General features: G+C 40.1%; 1 protein-coding gene across 3 annotated transcripts in view; it reads right to left on the bottom strand.

Moving 5' to 3' along the window:
* Positions 1 to 19,859, bottom strand: part of TEX10 (testis expressed 10) — a 45,785-nt gene extending 25,926 nt beyond the window's left edge. The window contains exons 1-8 of one of the 3 annotated variants that reach the window (XM_043486638.1): positions 19,670 to 19,859; positions 15,898 to 16,086; positions 14,230 to 14,469; positions 13,757 to 13,941; positions 13,126 to 13,369; positions 9,654 to 9,766; positions 2,081 to 2,319; positions 1,232 to 1,367 (exon numbers count right to left, since the gene is read on the bottom strand). In XM_043486638.1, coding sequence (XP_043342573.1) covers positions 1,232 to 1,367; positions 2,081 to 2,319; positions 9,654 to 9,766; positions 13,126 to 13,369; positions 13,757 to 13,941; positions 14,230 to 14,469; positions 15,898 to 16,077 — 1,337 coding nt within the window. In that variant the 5' untranslated portion in view covers positions 16,078 to 16,086; positions 19,670 to 19,859. Of the gene's footprint in view, positions 1 to 1,231; positions 1,368 to 2,080; positions 2,320 to 9,653; positions 9,767 to 13,125; positions 13,370 to 13,756; positions 14,470 to 15,897; positions 16,087 to 19,214; positions 19,510 to 19,669 lie in introns of those variants that run through there. The other 2 variants (XM_043486636.1, XM_043486637.1) reach the window with 2 other exon arrangements.
* Positions 19,860 to 20,120: the final 261 nt, after the last annotated feature.

The raw sequence follows: 20,120 nt of genomic DNA, 5'->3' as shown, positions 1-20,120 counted from the left end.
AATTTTATCTTAAAGGACACAGGCTCTACTTAGCTTGTGAACTATTTACACTAATTCGTAATGACTATTTTACTATATTAAGTCATTGATGCATTCAGTATAGGGTGCCCCCACATTAAGTGGCTTCAAACTTGGGTTATTTCCGTTCTTGCACATACTTGCTCACTCTCTAATGTCTCATCTTGGACACGGCAATCACTTTTGCTGTCCCCCAAGAGTTCAGTGATTTCACACGACCTTTGGAGTCTAACAGACTTGAACTTAAGTCTCAGTCTGGCTGCCCTTTAACAGCATGACACTCACCAACTTATTTAACCTAAGCTTCCTTCTATAAGGCAGAAACCAACAGTACCTACATCAAAGTATGAGAATTACTGAAAAATTAAGAAAAGCACCTGACTCAGAGTAAAGACTCGAATATGTTCCAACAACTACCTGTGTATGCTGAGGTACCCCAAATCTCGTTATCTTTCACCCAATCATCTCTTCCAGACTATCCCAAGTAAATCAAACTCACCACATCTAAGACTGATTCCTGAGTTCTACTCTTCGTGTTGTCTGCGTCACGAGACAGCACCAAACCAAGCCGGACACTTTTGCTCTTTAAGATACCGTCATTTAAAAATTTATTGAAACATTTTTGACACCTAATATTATGTTAGTTTCAGGTATCTATCACATAATAATCTGACATCTGTACACGTTGCAAATGGTCACCACAAGCCTAGTAACCACCTGTCCTAATAAAAGTTACTGGTCATATTCTCTATGCTGTGTATTATATCCCCATGGCTTATTTACTTTATAACTAAGTTTGCACCTTTTAATCTCCTTCACCTGTTGTACACCTCTCCTCTTCTACTGCCCTCATTCTTATACCATATGTCCCAATATGTCACTAAGTGCCGGAGGTTAAACCTCCACAATTTTTATGGGAAGCAAAACAAAAATCTGAGGCTGCTACAGGTGGTTCCAGTAATTGTCCTTTAGCTGTTAAGCAGACAAGTGGAAATATATGCTCAAAGAGACTTTTACCTTCTCAGTTATGTGTATAAAGGTTACTGGAACTATTATGTATGCCTTTTTATTAAAAAAAAATTTTTTTTAATGAAACCAAAAAGTATAAAAAGAAGAATTTCTCCAAAGATTTAATCACCCTATCATCTTATTCATACAGATTACAAAGTAACCTGGTAAGAAAAAGAAAAGCAAAATAACAAAGGAACTGTACCGGATTCTGTAAGATCTCAGTTCTTCTTTTTGATAGATTTTACTGAAAAACTTCAGTAACAAAGTCCGAACTGGAAGGGGAAGGCCTCTCTGCTGATACAATGTATAAACTGCCTTTATGAGAGACTCTGTAGCCTCTAAGAAACAAGAGAAAACAACCGCATGTGAGTCAAAATGTTTCTTCACCAGCGCCGTAATTCTTCTAAAAAGCACAGAAGCACCTTGTTCCTATGAGGAAGCAGATTTTAGCCACAAACTGACGACTACCATCAAAATCCTACATCAATGGCCTAATAAAAAAGTCAAACCAGAGATTACAGTACAAATTTTCCTAAGAGACAACAAACCTAGGAAAGGACAACAAATACCACAATACTAGAAAAGTGGATAAGCCAGGAACCAAACAGCAAAGTTCTGCTTGAATGAAAAGAATTAGTAAGTCACACTAAAAACTGACTTAATGCAACATAACTTCAAGTTACAAGAAAGGTAAAGAGATAAGGATCCACCAATTTCTAGTCAAATTAGATCAGAAAAGAGTATTTCTTCATCTTTAGGCTCAGTGTCATTTCCTCTTAATAAAACTTACCTCTTTTCACTCCAACTATGTAATCTAGTAGAAAACCTACCTATCAGCTTCAAAGTGGACCTACCCATTGAAAAGGGGGTGTTCTCAGCCATCAGGGTTCAAGTAGACATTCCTTCATGATTATGCTGGCTACCTTTTATGGCTTGAACGTAAATGACTATGTGAAATGTTTGACAGTTATGAACTCAAAGTTAGACTCTCAATATTAATAGTATGCATAAGAGCCCCTCTCTTAAGTAAGGACAGAGCATTGACACCCACCTCTGTTTGACTGTATCTGCATTAACCTCCAGGAGACGCCAAGCAATCTGTTCAGCTGCTTACTGTTTAGCCTAGAACCATCTTCAAGGGTTTCTGTTACAAATTTCCTTATCCTTTCTATCCAACTGGAATCCTTCTGCAAAGTTGAGGCATTTGCCAGGGAGACCATGATATCAGACAGTGTTAAATTCAGTAAAAGGTGATCTACATTATTCGAGAGAATCGTGCAATGCTTGATGCTAAAAACAAAGACACACATAACTGTTAAGTGTTGTATCTACCATGCCTGCTTCACTTAAACACTTAACTATTCCTCCCAGAATGAACTGCCAAGAAGGTAGGTATATTAAAGCGACTGTAAGCAAACCATTCATTACAGAATCAGAGTTGTTAAGGCATAAATTAAGAATGCATACTGCTCAGCTCATTACCCAAGTTGCTATTCACACAAGAACTACAGGCCCTTGAAACATGGCGTGGTAATCCTAGATGTACTGCGGGGATAAGAACACTTGAAAACTTCAACACACTTGAAGATTTTCGTTAAGCAGATATTCATATTAGGATGAAATTCACGACAGACCTTGACTCTGCTTCTAATTTTGACTTAACAGAATCACTAATTTCTCCTGACCACAATTTCCTTATGTGTGAAACAGGAGACTGGTCTAAATAAGCCCGATTCTGAAACAATTTAATTTTATGACTCACAAATTAAAATCACTTTTTCTAACAGATTATCTTAACAAAAACAAAATTTGCAACTTAGGATATAAACCACTAGATATATAAACACTATATAAACACAGTGCAGATTTCAGGCTACACTGCATTCAACAGCAGAGCCTATTTATTTTCATGTTCACAAACATGTAAAGTTGATTAAACTAAAAAAATACCTGAAACTAACTTATTTTAAAAGAAAGTTAACCCTGGATTAGGCATGAGAAAGGACACAGTCGTAAGGAACCACAAATACAAGGGGAGGGAAATTTTAAATATTTGGTGTTATTAGGGTATCAAATGTAGGGTTAGGAATGACAAATGGGACCAGATCACAAAGAGTTGAAAACTAAGGACACTAAAATCAATTCCACAAGCACAGGAGTAACATAGTTGAAAAGTTCTTTCATTTCTGCTGATGAAAAAGAAAAAATCAGTTACAAGACTCTAAACAAAGAAGTAGTTGTACGTCTACTTGAGCAATACAGGCAAGACATGACAAGCACAAGAAACAATGCTGGTACAGACTAGGAGAAATGGGGATTTCAAGAATTTCAAGAAATGGGGATTTCAAGCAAGAATAAAAATTAGCTGGATTTGAAGTCTGCTTAAATGCATACATGTATGTGAGCTTTTAGCTGAGCTGGTGAAGAATCCGCCTGCAATGCTGGAGACCCCAGTTCGATTCCTGGGTTGGGAAGATCCCCTGGAGAAGGGATAGGCCACCCACTTCAGTATTCTTGGGTTTCCCTGGTGCCTCAGTTGGTAAAGAATACGGCCGCAATGTGGGAGCCCTGGGTTCCATCCCTGGGTTGGGAAGATCCCCTGGAGAAGGGCATGGCAACTCACTCCAGTATTCTTGCCTGGAGAATCCCCATGGACAGAGGAGCCTGGTGGGCTACAGTGATGGGGTCGCAGAGAGTCGGGACCTGAGTGAGTGAGTGAGTGAGTGAGTGAGTGAGTAAGCACAGCACAGCCCAGCAGAAAACTGGGAATTCTATCACAGAGAGAGAATGAATGAAAACTGGGACAGATGAGTAGCGATCTATACTACAAACCCAAAACTACTGGTAGGTTCTTTGCCCAACTGTTCAGTGCCCAAAACCAAGACACATTTTATACTAACCAGACCACACAAAAACTCAACTGCATCATTTCTTCACCACAGGGAGAGCTTTTGAAGATCTACTTACCTATTACTGTCTGGAAGGTATCAACAGACATTCAAAAGTTGGGAGAATTCATCCTGCTCCTCCAAGAATTTACACAAAATTTTAAAGTCTAAATACACTGACCACCAATTCTATGAGGGAGACAGGAAACTGGGGAAACTCATTTTCAGCAATGATAGAGGAGGAAATTAGAACTGATTCCCTTCCTGAAAATAACTTTAAAAGCTGGATGAAATAGTTTTTAACAACTCAAAAGCATTCAAGAGGTAACAAGATGATGAACAATTGCTGGGTCCCCAAAATAAAGCAAGATCACAGCACTCAGGTTCCAAGAGCTGCTGCCAATTCCAACGAAAAGGGTGGAAAATGGAACTAACCTTTCAGAGGCCTCACAGGGAAAAGTCAAACTCCAGAGCCAGACAAACACAGGGACTCTGGTATATTATCCCTACTTCAAGCTGAACCCGTAAGGGCTCCCTGCCAGAGTAAGGGTGAACTGGAAGTAAAAAGAGCTCTTACATAAAACAATCCCAGTTATGCATCATCTCAGTAATTAACGCAACAATTTTTCCCAACTAGATCTATAGATTCAACACAATTCAAATCAAAACCCCAGCCAGTTACTTTATAGTTATCAACAAAATGATTTCTGAAGTTTACACACAAAGGCAAACACTAGACTACCCAACACAAGACCGAAGCGGAACAATGTTGGAGGACTCACACCACTCGATTTCAAGGCTTACTGTGCTACAGTAATCAAGACAGCTCGGTACTGGTGAACGAATAGACAAACATAGGTCAACGGAAGGGCCCCAAGACAGGCCCACAAGCACAGTCAACCGATGAGTTCAGACAAAGGAGCAGAAGCAATCCAAAAGAGAAACAAGAGTCTTTTCCGCAAACAGTGCTGGAATAACTGGACAGAAACTCTAGAACTGAAAAATAAAAACAAAACAAATTCAACAAATGTATGTTTGAATGAGACAAAGAGAAACAAAAATTTCATTAAGTGGGTCTTATATACAATCAATTAGTCTTTAAAGGGAAGGAGAAAAATGGCATTAATTTTTTTTTTAAAGATGAGAATTTTTCAGATGTGTTTAGACACTTCACTCAAGATCTCAGATTTAAGAAGCTCACTGAATTCCAAGGAAAATCAATAAAAAAGAAAACCACACCTGGATACATCATTGTCAAACTGCAGAAAATAAAAGACAAGGAGCAAAGTCTTATGGGGGAGGTGGGGGGGTGGGTAGGGAAGTAACTTTTATAAAGTAGCAACAGTTCAGACTCATAGCTGACTTCCTAACAGCAGTGGGAACCAACAGGGTGAAGCATTGTGGTCAGTATGCTCAGACAAGAAACTGCCAAGCCCAAGCACTGTGCTCTGTTAAAACAGTCCTTGGAAATAAAGGAGAATACATATATTCTCCTTTGTTATAATATGTATGTGTGTGTATATATATATATATACATATATGTATTTGTGTGTGTGTGTGTGAACCCTCTAGCAGCTTCTAAATAAGCCTAATGAAGAGAGATGAAAAAAATGAAGAGCAAAAAAATAGAATATACAGATAAAACTCAGATGGTGGATACAAGTTCTCCAAAAATATTAATTTTTGCTTGAAAGTTCAAATTTTATCTCTAGCACAGACACTATTTTCCTGAAACTGATAGGCTTATTTTTTTCATTTCTGAGAAAATGTCTACAAATACCCAAGTCTGAATAAACATAGTCAGTCATTCAAATTAAAATCATGTCCATTGCAAAAAATTCAAACAGCATGACAAGTGCATTTCCTCGAGACAACCATCATTCTTTGGTATGCAGCCAAAATACTTCAGGCACACTTCCCATTTCACCACACAGAATATTAAAAATACGTGTTTTCAAGGATTGTGACTTAATAAGATTAGTAATTTTTACTTAATTAAGAACAATTTTAAGTGAAACTGGCATGTTCTTTGAAACTGTGAATGCATGGTGGTGAAGAATACTGTTCGCCCTCCATACCGCTCTGCATCCACATATTCAACCGACTGCAGACGGTGTATCATGTGTATGGATTGTGGCTTTCTGAATCCACAGATGCAGAATGCGTATTTGGAGGGCAACGTGCTTCTGGGACAGTGAAAACACCACGTATGACACTATGCCTTTACACAAAACTCAGACTGTACAACAAGAAGAGTGACCCCTCACATAAACCAGGGACTCCAGTGTAAACGATGTGTCACTGAGGTCTGCATTTTACAACAGATACACAACTCTGGTGTGGGACGCTGACGTGAGAGAGGCTGTGTATCCATGGGGGGCAGGAGTAGTGTATGAGGACTCCATACTTTCTGTTCAATTTTAATACGAATCTAAAATTGCTCTAAAAAATAAACTCCATTAAAAAAAAAAGGAATGAAATGCTAGTAGTGCCACAACAGGAATAAACCTTAAAGATATCATGCTAAGTGAAGTTAAGCCAGACACAAAACAATATTTTAAGTTTCTACTGATACGTGGTACCAGAACAGTCAAATTAACAAAGGGGAAAAGTGCAATAGCGGTTCCCAGTACCTGGAGGGAGAAGAGCATAGGAAGCTGTTATTTAATGTATACTGAGTTTCAGACTGGTAACATGAAAAATGTGAATTACTTAATGCCACTGATCAGTAACTTTAAAAATGGTTAAAATGCTAAATTTTATGCTATGGACATCTTACCACAATGAAAATAATATCTTTTGTAACTCCACAGTTCAACCCAAGATTAAAAAAATCTAGACATCAGGTCAAAATTGAAGACCACTGGCCTAGGCCACATTGGGTCCTCTAACTTTACTTTGTGAATTTAGTAGATGGCCTCCAAAGGCTATCTGCGAAATATTCAACGCGCTTCCTTATGGAAGTTCAAGAGCAGCCTGCGGACCCTCAAAACAAATCACTAGGAAAATTTATGATAATACTGTCAATCCACTTTTGTTAAAAATTCCACAATTTCACCACCTCAGTCTCTTCATCGTTAATTCCTTTTTCACCTTCTATATCTTGGCACAAATCACTCCCTAGGCAGGCAGCCCTCCCTAGGACCTATGCCCCCCATGAAAGAGCAGGACCAGCTCCTTACTACACTGATACACTCTTATTACCTACACTCTTTTTCCTAAGTGCCTTCAACATATTAAGTGTCCAATAAAGTGAGTAATGACAGTACACCCATATGCTCTTGAGTAGTTTCCTTACATTTAATGGTCTACCGAATTCCAAGCATCCTTTTATTTAATCTCATTTTGATGAAAATTACATCTGAAACCTCTTGACAACATAAAACACACATATAATTATATTCATGCACTGAAGGATATTCTGAACCTTATCCACGCACCTGATTAAAAACTTCTGTGTTAATAAGAAAACTGTATCTGGAGGAAACAAACCCTAACAACTTACTTGCTCAAGAAAGTATCTCCCTATTTGATTCTGTCACCTCCAACTCCAGAAACTCTAAATTAATGGTCCTAAAACATGGTTTTGATCCAACCAATAATAGTCTTCAATGCCAAAAGGATCAAGGATGAAAGAGAAATGAGGGTCAGAGACAAAAAATGACTTTCAGCATTAAAGTCAGTCATCAGTAGAAACCAATTTGATCCAGGTCTGTCCCATGTTCTCCATTATGCAATTTTATAGCTTTCTCATACCCTATAATATCTCCTTCCATTACTGCAATCATCCCCCACTTCACTTCTGCCTGCTAAAATCACATTCACGTTAAAACACTACTCTCCAACACTGCCTTGTCTGTTTATCCTAACAAGGATCTGTCTTCTCCTATGAATTCCCATAGCATTTCTTGATTATAAAGTTCTAATGACACTTAAATATGCCTTGTGTGAAAGACGTAGATTCATTTTTCTTCCTGCAAGTTATTGCGCTTTTGTTTCTCAGCCTTAAAACCACCCTTCCACGCTCTTCCTTTGTGATCCTGGGGGTGAGCCACATTTTCTCCTTTTCAGTTTGCTTCTTGTTAGGCTCTGCCAATAAAGCGCTTGTCATTGTTTAGTCACTAAGCTGTGTCAGACTCTTCTGCAACCCCGCGGACTACAGCCCGCCAGGCTCCTCTGTCCACGGGATATCCTAGGCAAGAATACTGGAATGGGTAGCCACTTCCTTCTCCAGCAGATCTTACCAACCCAGGGATCGAAATCTGTCCCTGCACTGGCAGGAGGGTTCTCCACCACTGAGCCACCTGGAAGCAAAGGGGTACTTGAGACCAGAAAGCTGGAGGAGGAAAATGCGGCACTTTCTGTTTGCTTCCTAGTCATATTTTTTGCTTCCTTTTGCCACCAGTGCAACCCAACCACTCTTCAGGTCAGCAGCAGTTCATTCTAGCAGCCAGAGTTGGTTCCAGCCTGTATCTTCCTGACACAGAACCAGTATCCCTGTGCCCCTAGAACACCAGCGCCAGCCAGCAGAACCCGCTTCGCTGAGCCCTGTACCCCTACCCCACTGGGCCCCTCTCCTGATCCCAAAGACATCAGTCCCGGCTGAGGGCAAACCCCGTCCTCGAGGCCTGAGTGTGGGCTGCAGCCTTTCCTTCCAGCCACTTGCCTTCTTCTCTTTGCTCTCCAGTCAGGAGGCAGTGGTCGCTTCCGGCCGGTCTACCAAGCGACAAGACCTTGCTGTTCCCTTTTGTCTTTCCACTATTAAGTGGGAATGCCTAGTTAACAACCGGTTGTATTAAATTCTCTGTGAAAATCACTGGTATGATTTCCATCTCATGACTAGAGTCTGACACACATTTTTATCAATTTTAAGATTTTGTATTGATTTTTGCAATTTATGAATCACTTAAGAGATCAAAGAATATACCTTAGGACATCTAATTATCTGTCATAATACTTTACTTACAGTGAGACACCAAAAAACTTCAGTGAATGAAGTTTATCTGCCTACAACATACTTATCACTTCTGAGCATATCCTCTGAACTCTGCCCAAAGAGCCTCACTGATTCTCCAAGTAGTTTCTTCCTTTTGATAAATTTAAGAACCTTCTGACAGACTTTAAAATCTGTTCAAGTGTTTGCTCATGTGGGGAACTGCACCTTGAGTATCTGTATCTGCTTGTCAAATTTTATTGGGTAAATTGTTTTTACGTTTATCTGCTCTTACTTCAGGTAAACATTTCAAATAACTTCCAGGCTTACACTTTTCCAGTGAAACTTCATCCATAATTTGTTCTTTCCACTTCCTTTAAAAAAGAGAACTGCTTTTCTCCAATTATCCCTCTTCCATCAGGATACTGATAACAGTTACATTACGCTTCCTTGTGTGTATAAACGAGAGCAGAAACTAGTGATGCTGTGCTCTCAAAGATTCGGTAATTACATAGTGCCTCTCACAAACTATCCACTCTCAGCAAATTTTTATTAAATTCTTATCTATACAATTTGATAGCTGACACTCATTTAGCACAAAACATTCACTTCACAGATTAAAAATAAAAATAAAAGCTAAGTAAAATTGGAAGTCCGGGGCTTAAAGCGACTTGTTTAAGATCAGATACTACAGCTTATCTTTACTTCACAGTCTAGATAACAACAACTTGCAGTGTACAAAGTTCAGTGTAAGACTGTTTTCTGAAAATGTCAGGTTAAACAGTGGAAGAGAATGGCAATACCTTTTATTTGTCTCTTTCCTTTTTTGCTTGGTTATTTCTTTTAAGGCATATGGAAAATTACTCATAAAATGGTGTTTGAAATCAATAAGGTAATTCTTTCGAAGCCATGACTCCTAGTAAAATAAGCACAGATTAGAAAATCTATAAGAAACAATAACTTAAAATAGCAAATAAGACTTTCAGCAGAAACTTAACAACTTGTCAATATCCACTTACAAATTTACCCTTATAACACACCTTTTGCTAATGATATAATATGTAAATAAATCTTAAAATCTGAATAAACTGTTAGGCCATCCAATTTTCACCCACAGTTCTTTTTGGTGCTTTCATTTTTACATGCATTTCATCTACTTAAAAGGAGAAAAAAGGGAGAAAGTAAGATTTAATAAAATTCTGAATTCAAACTACTAATACAATATTTATAAAATATACAAGAAAATCTTCTACCTAGTGTTCCATTTAAGAGTAACTATATTCTCTAGAAATTCTATTGCTCGTTAAAGGCATTTAACACCTTCACACATCAATGTATTTGTCTAAATTCTTCAGCAGTATTCTTCAAAGTATCATGTTCTCCTACCTGAAACACTGATTCCCTACTATCCAGAGGACCAATCATTCCAGTCTGCCAATGGCTGAGGGGTTGCTTGGGATATGGGACATGAGACGCTACAATAGCTAGCTCAAGCTCTAGCAAAACTGGAGGCCAAACTCAGACCATAAATCAATAGCTAGCTATTGCAGCACATCTCCTTAGTTACCTTCACTGGGTTCTCCTCTTTTACTTGACAACTCCTCCTGGACTTCTACCAGTCATCTCAAACTTAACATGAATAAACTGAGCTCTCCTGTGGGCAGTCACACCATCGTCTGGACCACGGCACAGGCGCCACCCCTGCTCCTCTTTCCTTAACTACATACACCAGCGTCCCTGCTGGTTTCACCAGAATCCAGCTGCTTCTCATCACTTCAACCACCAGCTGCCGTTCGACTCCAAGCCACCATCACCTCTCACTTAAGACTGCTGTCTCAGGCTCCCAAAGGTCCTCATGCTTTTCCTCTTGCCCCCCTAAACTTAACTCTCTACACGGCAGCCAGGGTGATCTTTTAAAACACAAATCCTACTTCACAATATTACAGGGAAGGATAAAGGAGATAATGTATATAAAGGAAGGACAGGTCATCCATGGGATCAATGATCTCAGTTGGGCCCCAGTTTTGCTAGAGTTGGAGAATGAGGACATGGGGGTTTTTAACTGGTTTATGTGTAAATCTGACATATTAAAGTTAAACAAACATAATTTAGATCATGCCACTCCTCTGCTCAAAACCCTCCAATGCCTTTTCACCACACTCAGGTTAAAATTCTGAGTCTTTACCACAGACCACAAGGTACCACATGATGTGGCTACTGTCCGCCACGTCCCCCCTCATCACCCACCATTCTCCCAGGACCTCACTTGCACATGCCTTGCTGCCATTCCTCAAGTATGTCCAATCTGTTCTCACTTCAGGGTTTTGCACTTGCTGTTCCCTGTGCCTAGAAGGGTCTTCCTACAGGTCTTCACAAGACTTGCTCCTTCTCTTCATTCACTGACATGCAAATGTTAAGAAGGCATTTCCTGACCACCTAGTTAACAGGTCCCTCCCCGCACACTGTTTCATTACATCTTCTCTCTTACCCACTTTCATCTTTCTTCCTAATGATGACATGATGGACATCAGCTATTTGTCTGCCTTCTCTCAACCCCACCAGGAGCTAAGTGTTTGCCTTGTCAGTCATGTTTATCTGTATTCCCAGAGTCTAGACAGACCCTAACTCACTGCAAAGCAGCGCTATTCAGAAGGCCTTTCTGCAGTGACAGAGCCATTTTGCTTCTGTATCTGTGCTGTCCAATACAGTAAGTAGCCACTGCCGCCTGAAGCTACTGAGCATCTGAAACGTGACCACTGTTTACTGAGGAACTGAATTTTAATTAAACAGCCAAATTAACCTTTGCATCTAACTCTTTCTCACAAATTCTGATCTTCATGGTAAAAACAAAACAATAAGGAAACATTTAGACTGAAAGTAGCAAGCATTAAAATACAAAGCTAGGACACAACAAAATCTCTATAGTGTATAAAATGATACTACTGACCTAAAGTTAATAATACAGGACTCCAAAAACTGAAGTTAATTAAAAAGTTAATGTTACATTGTATTTTAAAACACTGTGTGTTTTAAAAATATTAAATACAGTATACTTTAAATTAAGGATCCTAAGGATACAAAGAGTCTATTACAAATAAACCATCTCAGTCAGGATCTGAGTACTCAACCACTGCAAATAAGATTTAATGTTAACTTGAGATTTCTTTCCACAGATGAAAGATTTCAAATTCCTAAAAAGCTTTTTAAAAAAAATACTTGGACAAAAATGAAACTTCTCAATTATGCAGCAAAATACAAACACACTATATGCATTTAGCAAAACTTAAAAAGTAAGCAGTCAGTTACCCTAAGGTTGCACCTTAATACAGATGCCAATTTATCAACAGAAAACCTACACATTTTCTGAGAGAAAAGAGCTACAATTCAGCCTGTGGTGCATAATTAGAATTTAAGACCAAGGAATGCCATTTCATTCCTCCTAAAGTTTGAACTTTGACCACTCAATACCTTAAGTACTAAGCTATAACTAAGGTGAATGAGAGAGAGGAACTAACAGCAGGAACGGTCATGAAAAACAAACTAACAGGCATTTTAATGTCATCTGGTGTTACATACATATTTATACTTTGTCTGCAAAGTAACAGATTTACCTTATTCAGTTATTATAGTTCAAATCTGCCATGGTAAATTAGAGAACTCTGCCAATGGATGCTTTTAAATACTATTTCTATTTGAATTTGCACCATACCTGCAACTGCAGCTTACCTACAGTAAAGGTTAACTTTAAGAAATGTTTTCCAATTTATATCCTTTATCAAGAAAAAAACAAAAAAGCATACACCAAGCAAATTTACATACAGTTTCTTCCCTGAAACACAGTAGTTTAAAAACAACTCAGGGTTAGATATGAGACCTTCAGTTTCGTCCATTTCTTGGCATAAACTCTGTAACGTGGCCCAAACTGGAAGAGACTACTTAATAACCAACTTTTTAAATCATGCAAGAGGTCTCCAGACACTAGAATGTTCCCACATAATCAATCTGCCATAAATAATACAACTTAACATTATCATATAGCTAATAAAAAAAGAAATCAAGCACCTTGTTATACATTTCACTTAAAAATTAAAACACACAGATAATAAACTCATAGAATTATTTTAATTTGCAGTTTTGAGCAAATGTTAGAAGTTTATAGTTAAATCTTGGGAATTTTTCAGAAAATGCATAACCAGTTAGTAGTAATACACTGATTTCTAACCTGTCCAGTTACGACAAAAGGCATTACTCAGAAAATAACCCAGTAGTTCTCACCAATTTATGAGTTTCATCATGCTGTTTAGAGAGTTTCCACAAAAGGGAAATAATATTAAGAACTTGCTGCATAACCTGCAGAGGTTCTCGTTCTATACCATTTCCAACAGAAGCCACTAGATGTGGAGGCACAGCTTCAATCCAGCACTCAATTAGCAATGGAATTATTATCTCAATAAATCCTTTCAAGTTTTCAGTAGACGACAGGCCTTCATCCACAGTGCCTAGTCCTCCAACCAGATACCTAGTAAGGAAAGGTAAGAATGAAAAATTTTTAATTAAAAAAATATTACTCCTTGCTTAATTTAAATCTTAAATATACTAAGTACCAGCAAAATGAAGCACCATGAATTGATAATTACATTGATCAACACTAGCAAGAAAAACAGAATTCTAAGATGACAAAGCCAAAAGACTATCAATTTTTAGTTTCCATTAGGCTTTGCTAGAAATGAGTAAATTAATATACTTTGAAATGACTCCTCCCATCAGTAAATAAAATCAAATTATGAGTAACTACATGAAACTATGGAAGACAACTGCATGTCTCCCACCATATAGCCATCAATGGTCAGCAGTTATAATTCAATATCGGAAAACTGAGTGTGGACATAACTGAAATCCTTCTTACCGTAGCCTGAACTGTGAACTGACATTTGGCTGTGAACCCCCATTTTCATAAACCTGGATGTGCTGCTGGTCGTTGGCATGTTCCTTCCAGTTGATAAAAATGGAGTTGCTAGTGGCATGGGGATTTTCTTTTTGTTCCTGAAGTCCTTCACTTTCTCTCAACCTACTGGATCCATCTGTCAGGGCCTGAAGGAATTTACTGAGTCTCACTAAGACTTTCAGCCTCCACTGCTGAGAAGTGAGTCTCCGATTAGGATTTACAGAAAGTATCCAGGATTGGGATCTGTCTCTATTTACCAGTCCTTTGGACGGCTGCTGATGAGAAATAAGTTCTACAAAATTCTTAAGCAATATACTGCTACGGTCAGTAATCAGAGCTGGGTACTGTTCCAGCAGAATGTCCAAAACTTTTAGAGAGTCCTCCTGAATTCCTTCAGTAATGTGAGTCATGGCACTAGAGAGATGGGCACTTACCAAGGGAAAAAATGGAGAAATTTGTTCAGCTCGTATTTTGGGGGCCAGGGAGTGAAGAAGTTGGACTGCTGCTGACCGTACAATAGCGTCTTTATCTGTAAACACAGCAGTCACTTCACTTAGTATGTGTGAAAGGTGTGCGTCAATTATATATGGGTACTGAGACAAAAGGTCTTTAAGTCCAAGAAGAGCGCTTTGTTTAACCCCAGCATTGTAGTGATGCATCTGTGACAGCAAATCCTATAAATTAAAAATACAGGTTTTAGGTATACACATATACACACACATCACATCATTTTCAAATAAACAATGCTAACTGAAACTATGCTAATAAACTGACACTTCAGTGGGTGTCCAGGGCTGCTTCAGAAGGTATTTTTCAAGTGTCCCTTTGAGAAAAATGTAGCTTTTGTTAAGATCAGAAACAGTTTTAGCTTTAACATAGCTTTGGCTTCTATACAACTTTTGGTCAGTATTTTCTCGTTTTGAAATTACACAGGATTAGGCACACTATTGTTTAAACTGACAGCAATCATCATCACCACTTAAAGACCTACTATGTACCATATACATATTTACACCATTTTCTGCCTATTTTAAGTGGTCTTTCATGGTGTCTGTGTATTTTATTCAGAGTATAACATATGGCAATTTTATTTGTAGAATAATTTATATAGTCTGTAAAGAAACCACAACTTCAAATATCTTTTTGATATTATTTAACCTGCAGAGACTAGAAACCAAAACTAGAAAACGTGTATCTTCACAAAGATTTGTTCACAAATGTTTCTAACAGCATTATTCATAAGAGTCACAAAGTGGGAGTAAGCAAATGCCCATCAACTGTTGAGTAAAAAATATGACATAGCTCTGCACTGGAATACAATCTGACAATACAGAGGTATGATATGTGATATGTGCTGTAACATAGATGAACCTCAAAAACATGCTAAGTGAAAGACCAGTAACAACAGACCACATTTCATATGACTCCATTTATATGAAGAGTCTAGAACAAGCAAATCTTTACTGATAGCTCAGTGGCTGTCTAGTGGGGGGAAGAAACGGTGAGCAACTTCTAATAGGTATAAGGTTTCTTTCTAAAGTGACAAAAATGTTTTAAAACTAGATTACTGTGATAGCAGCCTAACAATGTAAATATATTAAATACCACTGAATTGTCCACTTTAAATAATAAATTTTATTATGTGCAAATTACATTTCAATAAAGCTGTTACATTTTTAAGCAAAACTACTGCTCAAATTTCAATTAATTTCACACATTTACTATGAATCTGGAATAGCTATGCATTGTAAAGGTTCAAAAATGGGTAAGACAGGGTCCTATCTTAATGAGCTACAAAAACAGTTGAAGATCTGTCACATCAAAAACTTGACACATCAAAAAGATATAAAAGTTACTTCCAGATGACATATTAAATTATCAAATGAATATACAAGGGAGAAATCACTTTGACTTTAGCTGAGCAAGTCTTTCTGGAGGAAGTGGGAAAGCTGTTGAGGCAGCATCACCTCTGAGAAACAGATAAACTCCAATCTTCAGCCATTAATAAACCCTAAGAGTTAAAACAACTTTCCATAAACGTGCACCATTCTAGATGACTTCAAGGAAAATCCTATCTTATCAAAAAAAAGTTCATGATTTACCTTTATGTTAAGTTTCCTATTGTTTGTTGGAAGTGCTACATCCTCTTTGAGCTGCTCAGGAAGATGTATAGTCTTCGTTTTAAAGTTTGTAAGGGTAGCATTTTCTGACCTGGGCTTCTTCTTACCAACTTTTAGTTTTACTTTCTGAAAATCATCTTGGCGTTTTCTTTTTTTGGTCATTCTTGAGTACTATGATGAAAGAATTAATTTAAAAACAATGAATACAGACCAAAGATAAATTATAAAAGAATAAAGAAGGTATTTTCTAACCTTTACTCTAACATGTCAAGATCAACAATAACCATGCCAATGCATCAAGATATTAAATGGAAAATACCTTTATGAAGTAAAAAACAAAAAACTCAGTTTACTCAAGATATTTTTGGCTATGGAATCTTTTGTCAAGCAATGTTCTAAATAGGAATCTTGGGTAGAGCAATGTGCTAAGTGGAAAACTTGTGTATACTTCAATTAATGTATTTATACTTCAATTAAAAAGGAAAAAAACTTATGAAATTTTCTTGTCTTCATAGGACAAGAGGGAGGTAGCACAGAGTTGCTACAGGTATACCTTGCACCTATTGGGAAGCTCCTGGCCCCCGGAAACCCCCAAGAAACTCTAGGAAAACAAAGACTAAACCAACGTTATTATTGAATGCAGCCTGTAATAGCTAGGAAAAATTTCATGAACCTAAACTGGGTGCCTTGAAAATGGGGACGATTCAGATATGCAGCAAGGACAGTCACTGGGCATTTCCTAAGCAAGGAAAACAGTAAAGATGAAGAATGGGGATAAGCTTGGTATAGGCAAAAATGAGAGTACTAGCATTCTGAACACCAGGAAAAGTTCAGACTACATATAAACCGGAAACAAAAAAAGGAGGGAAAAAGGCAATAGAAAAGGAAATACAGTGTAACAGAGGGCTAAGGAACAAGGACTGGCTAGGCCGCCATCATGGTAAATCACTCAGGTGGAACCCCGTGGCCCTGCGCTTCTCTTTCTACATCACATTCTTTCAATTCACACACAGATTATCCCCCTTAAACACAAAACCTCTGATCTGTGCCTTCTACCCACTCCCAGGCCCCTGCTTCAATTCTTGAGTTCCACCCAAGACTGTTCAACTTTCCCCACCAGTATCCCTGCCTTGTGACCAGTGTCCACCTTATGGTCCATTTAGTGATCACCAGAGGGCTCTTTCTAAACACAGATCTGATCAAGGCTCACAAGCTTTCAGCTGCTCCTCTTACTTGCTTACAGTAAAAACACCTGGGTCTGACAGATCAGCGATCCTTCCTACCTTCCTCAACAGCTTTATCTTCCCATCAACTAACCTCTATCTAAAAAAAATAGCCTTCTATACCTGGAACTAGCTCAGCCCTTCATGAAGCCTTTTCCACACAGAAACAATGAACCCTACCTTGCACTGTATACCCATCGGAGTAGGTGTCTCTGGAATAAATAAACCTTCCCCTGATCTATCATAATTATCCTATGCCTAGCTACTTTTTTTAACTCACAATGCTACATGCGGGAGTTCAGGAAATTTGAGCAAAATGAAGGTTTGCATTATTTTAAGATTAATAGAATGACTGGTGCAAGACCAGAAACTTGAAGTTTCAGGAATCCAGAAGTCAATCACCTATGACATTGCATTCAAATTCACATGGTTACAAGGCTTTAACACATCAGAGCCCTATCACCTAGGGTTTGGCTACACAGGTTAACAGCAGATACGAGAGAGCAGCTAGTTCTCACCCAGACTCCTGCACTTCATAGCTGAAGTTAAATCACCGGGTCTCAGTTTTTATCTGCAAAACGGGGCTAATAATAATGCTCACCTCATACAGGTGTTACTAGGTAAGATGAATGAGGAGCAAATGAGCTCATGTGTAAAATACTCAGAACTGTGCCTGGCACGGTAAACAGGTATGCTATAAGCACAAACATGTATATTTTCTTAGTCTCATGACCAGTACGTACCAAACATAATAGTAGATGTACAAAAGCATTCAGTTCTCACAAGACCATGCAAGGAAGGTGATGCTAAAACCATTTTAAAGATGTGTCAGTCCTTTACTAAGGACATGGAGAGGGAGTCTTAAATAAGACTGAACTCCTCAAAACCAGCTTTATGTTATATATACTGCAATCCTGGTGAGAATTGGGGAAAAGTGGCAAAACTGCTTGCCTTATTTCATTTATCTCAATACCAAATTTTCAGCCCACCCACACCTCTAGCTATTCTGGTCTAAAATATGAGGAAGTAAAAACTACAGAGAAGACCTTAATAATCAACTGGCCTCTCTGAATTAAGCAAGCACAGTTTGAGAGCTTTTGCTACAGTTACTATCTAGTACCAGAGATGAAAACAAGTAGAACAAGGTATTCAGAAAAATCGAATCAATTAACCCTCCACCCCCTAATTCTCTGTGCTGTCTTTAGCCACTAACTAGCTGATCAGGGTCCAACACACAGTCAAGCTTGTACAAGCATTACCCACCACTTAGTATTAATCACTGTTCTCCCTCAGTTAGGAAAGCTAACAGGCCTGACCGCCCCTTCTTGACTTTTCAAGCTATTAAGATTATTATTACGGTACACAGGGAACATTTTTATACTAGGAACTCAAAGTTCCACAGCAACTGTTATTTTCGCTTAAAATCAAGATTTTCATAATACAGCAAACCAAACGGCTTCTCTGGTAGCTCAGAGAGTAAATCTGCCTGCAATGCAGGAGACCCGGTTCGACCCCCTGGGTCAGGAAGATCCCTGGAGAAGGAAATGGCCACCCACTCCAGTATTCTTGTCTGGAAAATCCCTTGGACAGCGTACGCTAGAGTCCATGGGGTCACAGAGTCGGATAGGACTCAGAAACTAAGACAAGCCACTTTTACAATAGCTGATATCGAATGGATGGTAGGAACACCAGCCTCAGGGACAGAGCTCTCACATCACCTCAAACAGGTGAGCCTCAAAAGTTTTCAAGTTGAATTTCATGGGCTCCCAACTACGGGCTTTCTAATTTCAACAAAAAGGAGAGTCTAGTCTATCAGGATTTCGACCGAACAGAATTTCAGCTAGTTTGTCTGCCACCTCATTACCCTCCCCTAATTTCCAACTTCTTTCCACCCGCCAAGGGGAAAAAAAAAAAGTCAAGAAGTCACATTGTACGCGGCCTTTGGTAATATCCTCTCCAACCCTTTACGCTCACGAGTTCCTCCAAACTCTACCTAGGGGCCAATCGGAGACACCTGACTTTCCAAAGAACAGACACCCCAGCCCAGGACCACTCGAGACGGCCGACGGTCCGAACCTGCTCGGCTTGTCACTCCACACCTGGACTGCGAGGGGAGATTACGAGACGACTGCACATCCTCACCCCCAGACTTCGGTCTCGCATCCCAGAAGTGAAGACCCCGTGGTTTTCAAGAAACTATCGTTCCTTCCCCACCGGGGACGGCGGTCCGGACCACAGTCCAGGAAGCCGGGCCCAATTAACGCACACCGGCCTAAAAGTCTCCCAGAGGCGAAACCGCGCGAACCCGCCCAGTCACTTGAAACGCTTCAAATGCCCGCGGGCGCCCCGCCCCCGCGCGGCCCCTCTCCGCACGCAGGCCCCGCTCCGCCAGAGCGCCACGACCCGGGCCCCGGGGGACGCAGACTGGCCCCGGCCCGCTCTGCCCGCCTGGGCCGCGGACCGAGGGGCAACCGCCCCGCGCGCCGTCCCGCGCCCCGGGAGGGCCCGGCCGACCGGCGGCGGCCCCTCACCTGCGGGCCCGGCCGGGACCCGGGCGCGGAGGCAGAGGGGAAGAACGTGCGCGGAAGAGCCCAGTGGGCAACGGCGGGCGCCACCGGACTCAGCCTCTCGCTCCCGGAGCGTGTTTTCAAATCGCCTCGTCCTCACGCGGCCGCGTCTCCTTCCGCCGCCCGGAAATCAGGGCCCCTCCTCCGCCGCGCCGCGCTCACGTGACCACGGCCCGCAGCCGCGCGCAGCCTGGGAGGCGGGAGCGGCAGCGGCAGGCCCCGCCCCCAGGAGGCGGGGGCGCGCGCCGGAAGCTTCCCGCGCTCCGGGAATCTGAGATCGTGGAGCGCAGGATCCAAGGACAAAGCTTGGCCCTGCGTGCGTCCCATTTAGGGGGTGTCGCCCTGGTCACAGCTAGTTGAGGGCTGGCGTCTTCTCTCCCTGGTAGAGCACTGTTCTTCAGACCTGGAGCCACAT

This window comes from Cervus canadensis, chromosome 14 (genome assembly GCF_019320065.1).
Source record: "Cervus canadensis isolate Bull #8, Minnesota chromosome 14, ASM1932006v1, whole genome shotgun sequence".
Classification (NCBI taxonomy): domain Eukaryota; kingdom Metazoa; phylum Chordata; class Mammalia; order Artiodactyla; family Cervidae; genus Cervus; species Cervus canadensis.
This window is presented reverse-complemented; position numbering and strand designations above follow the sequence as displayed.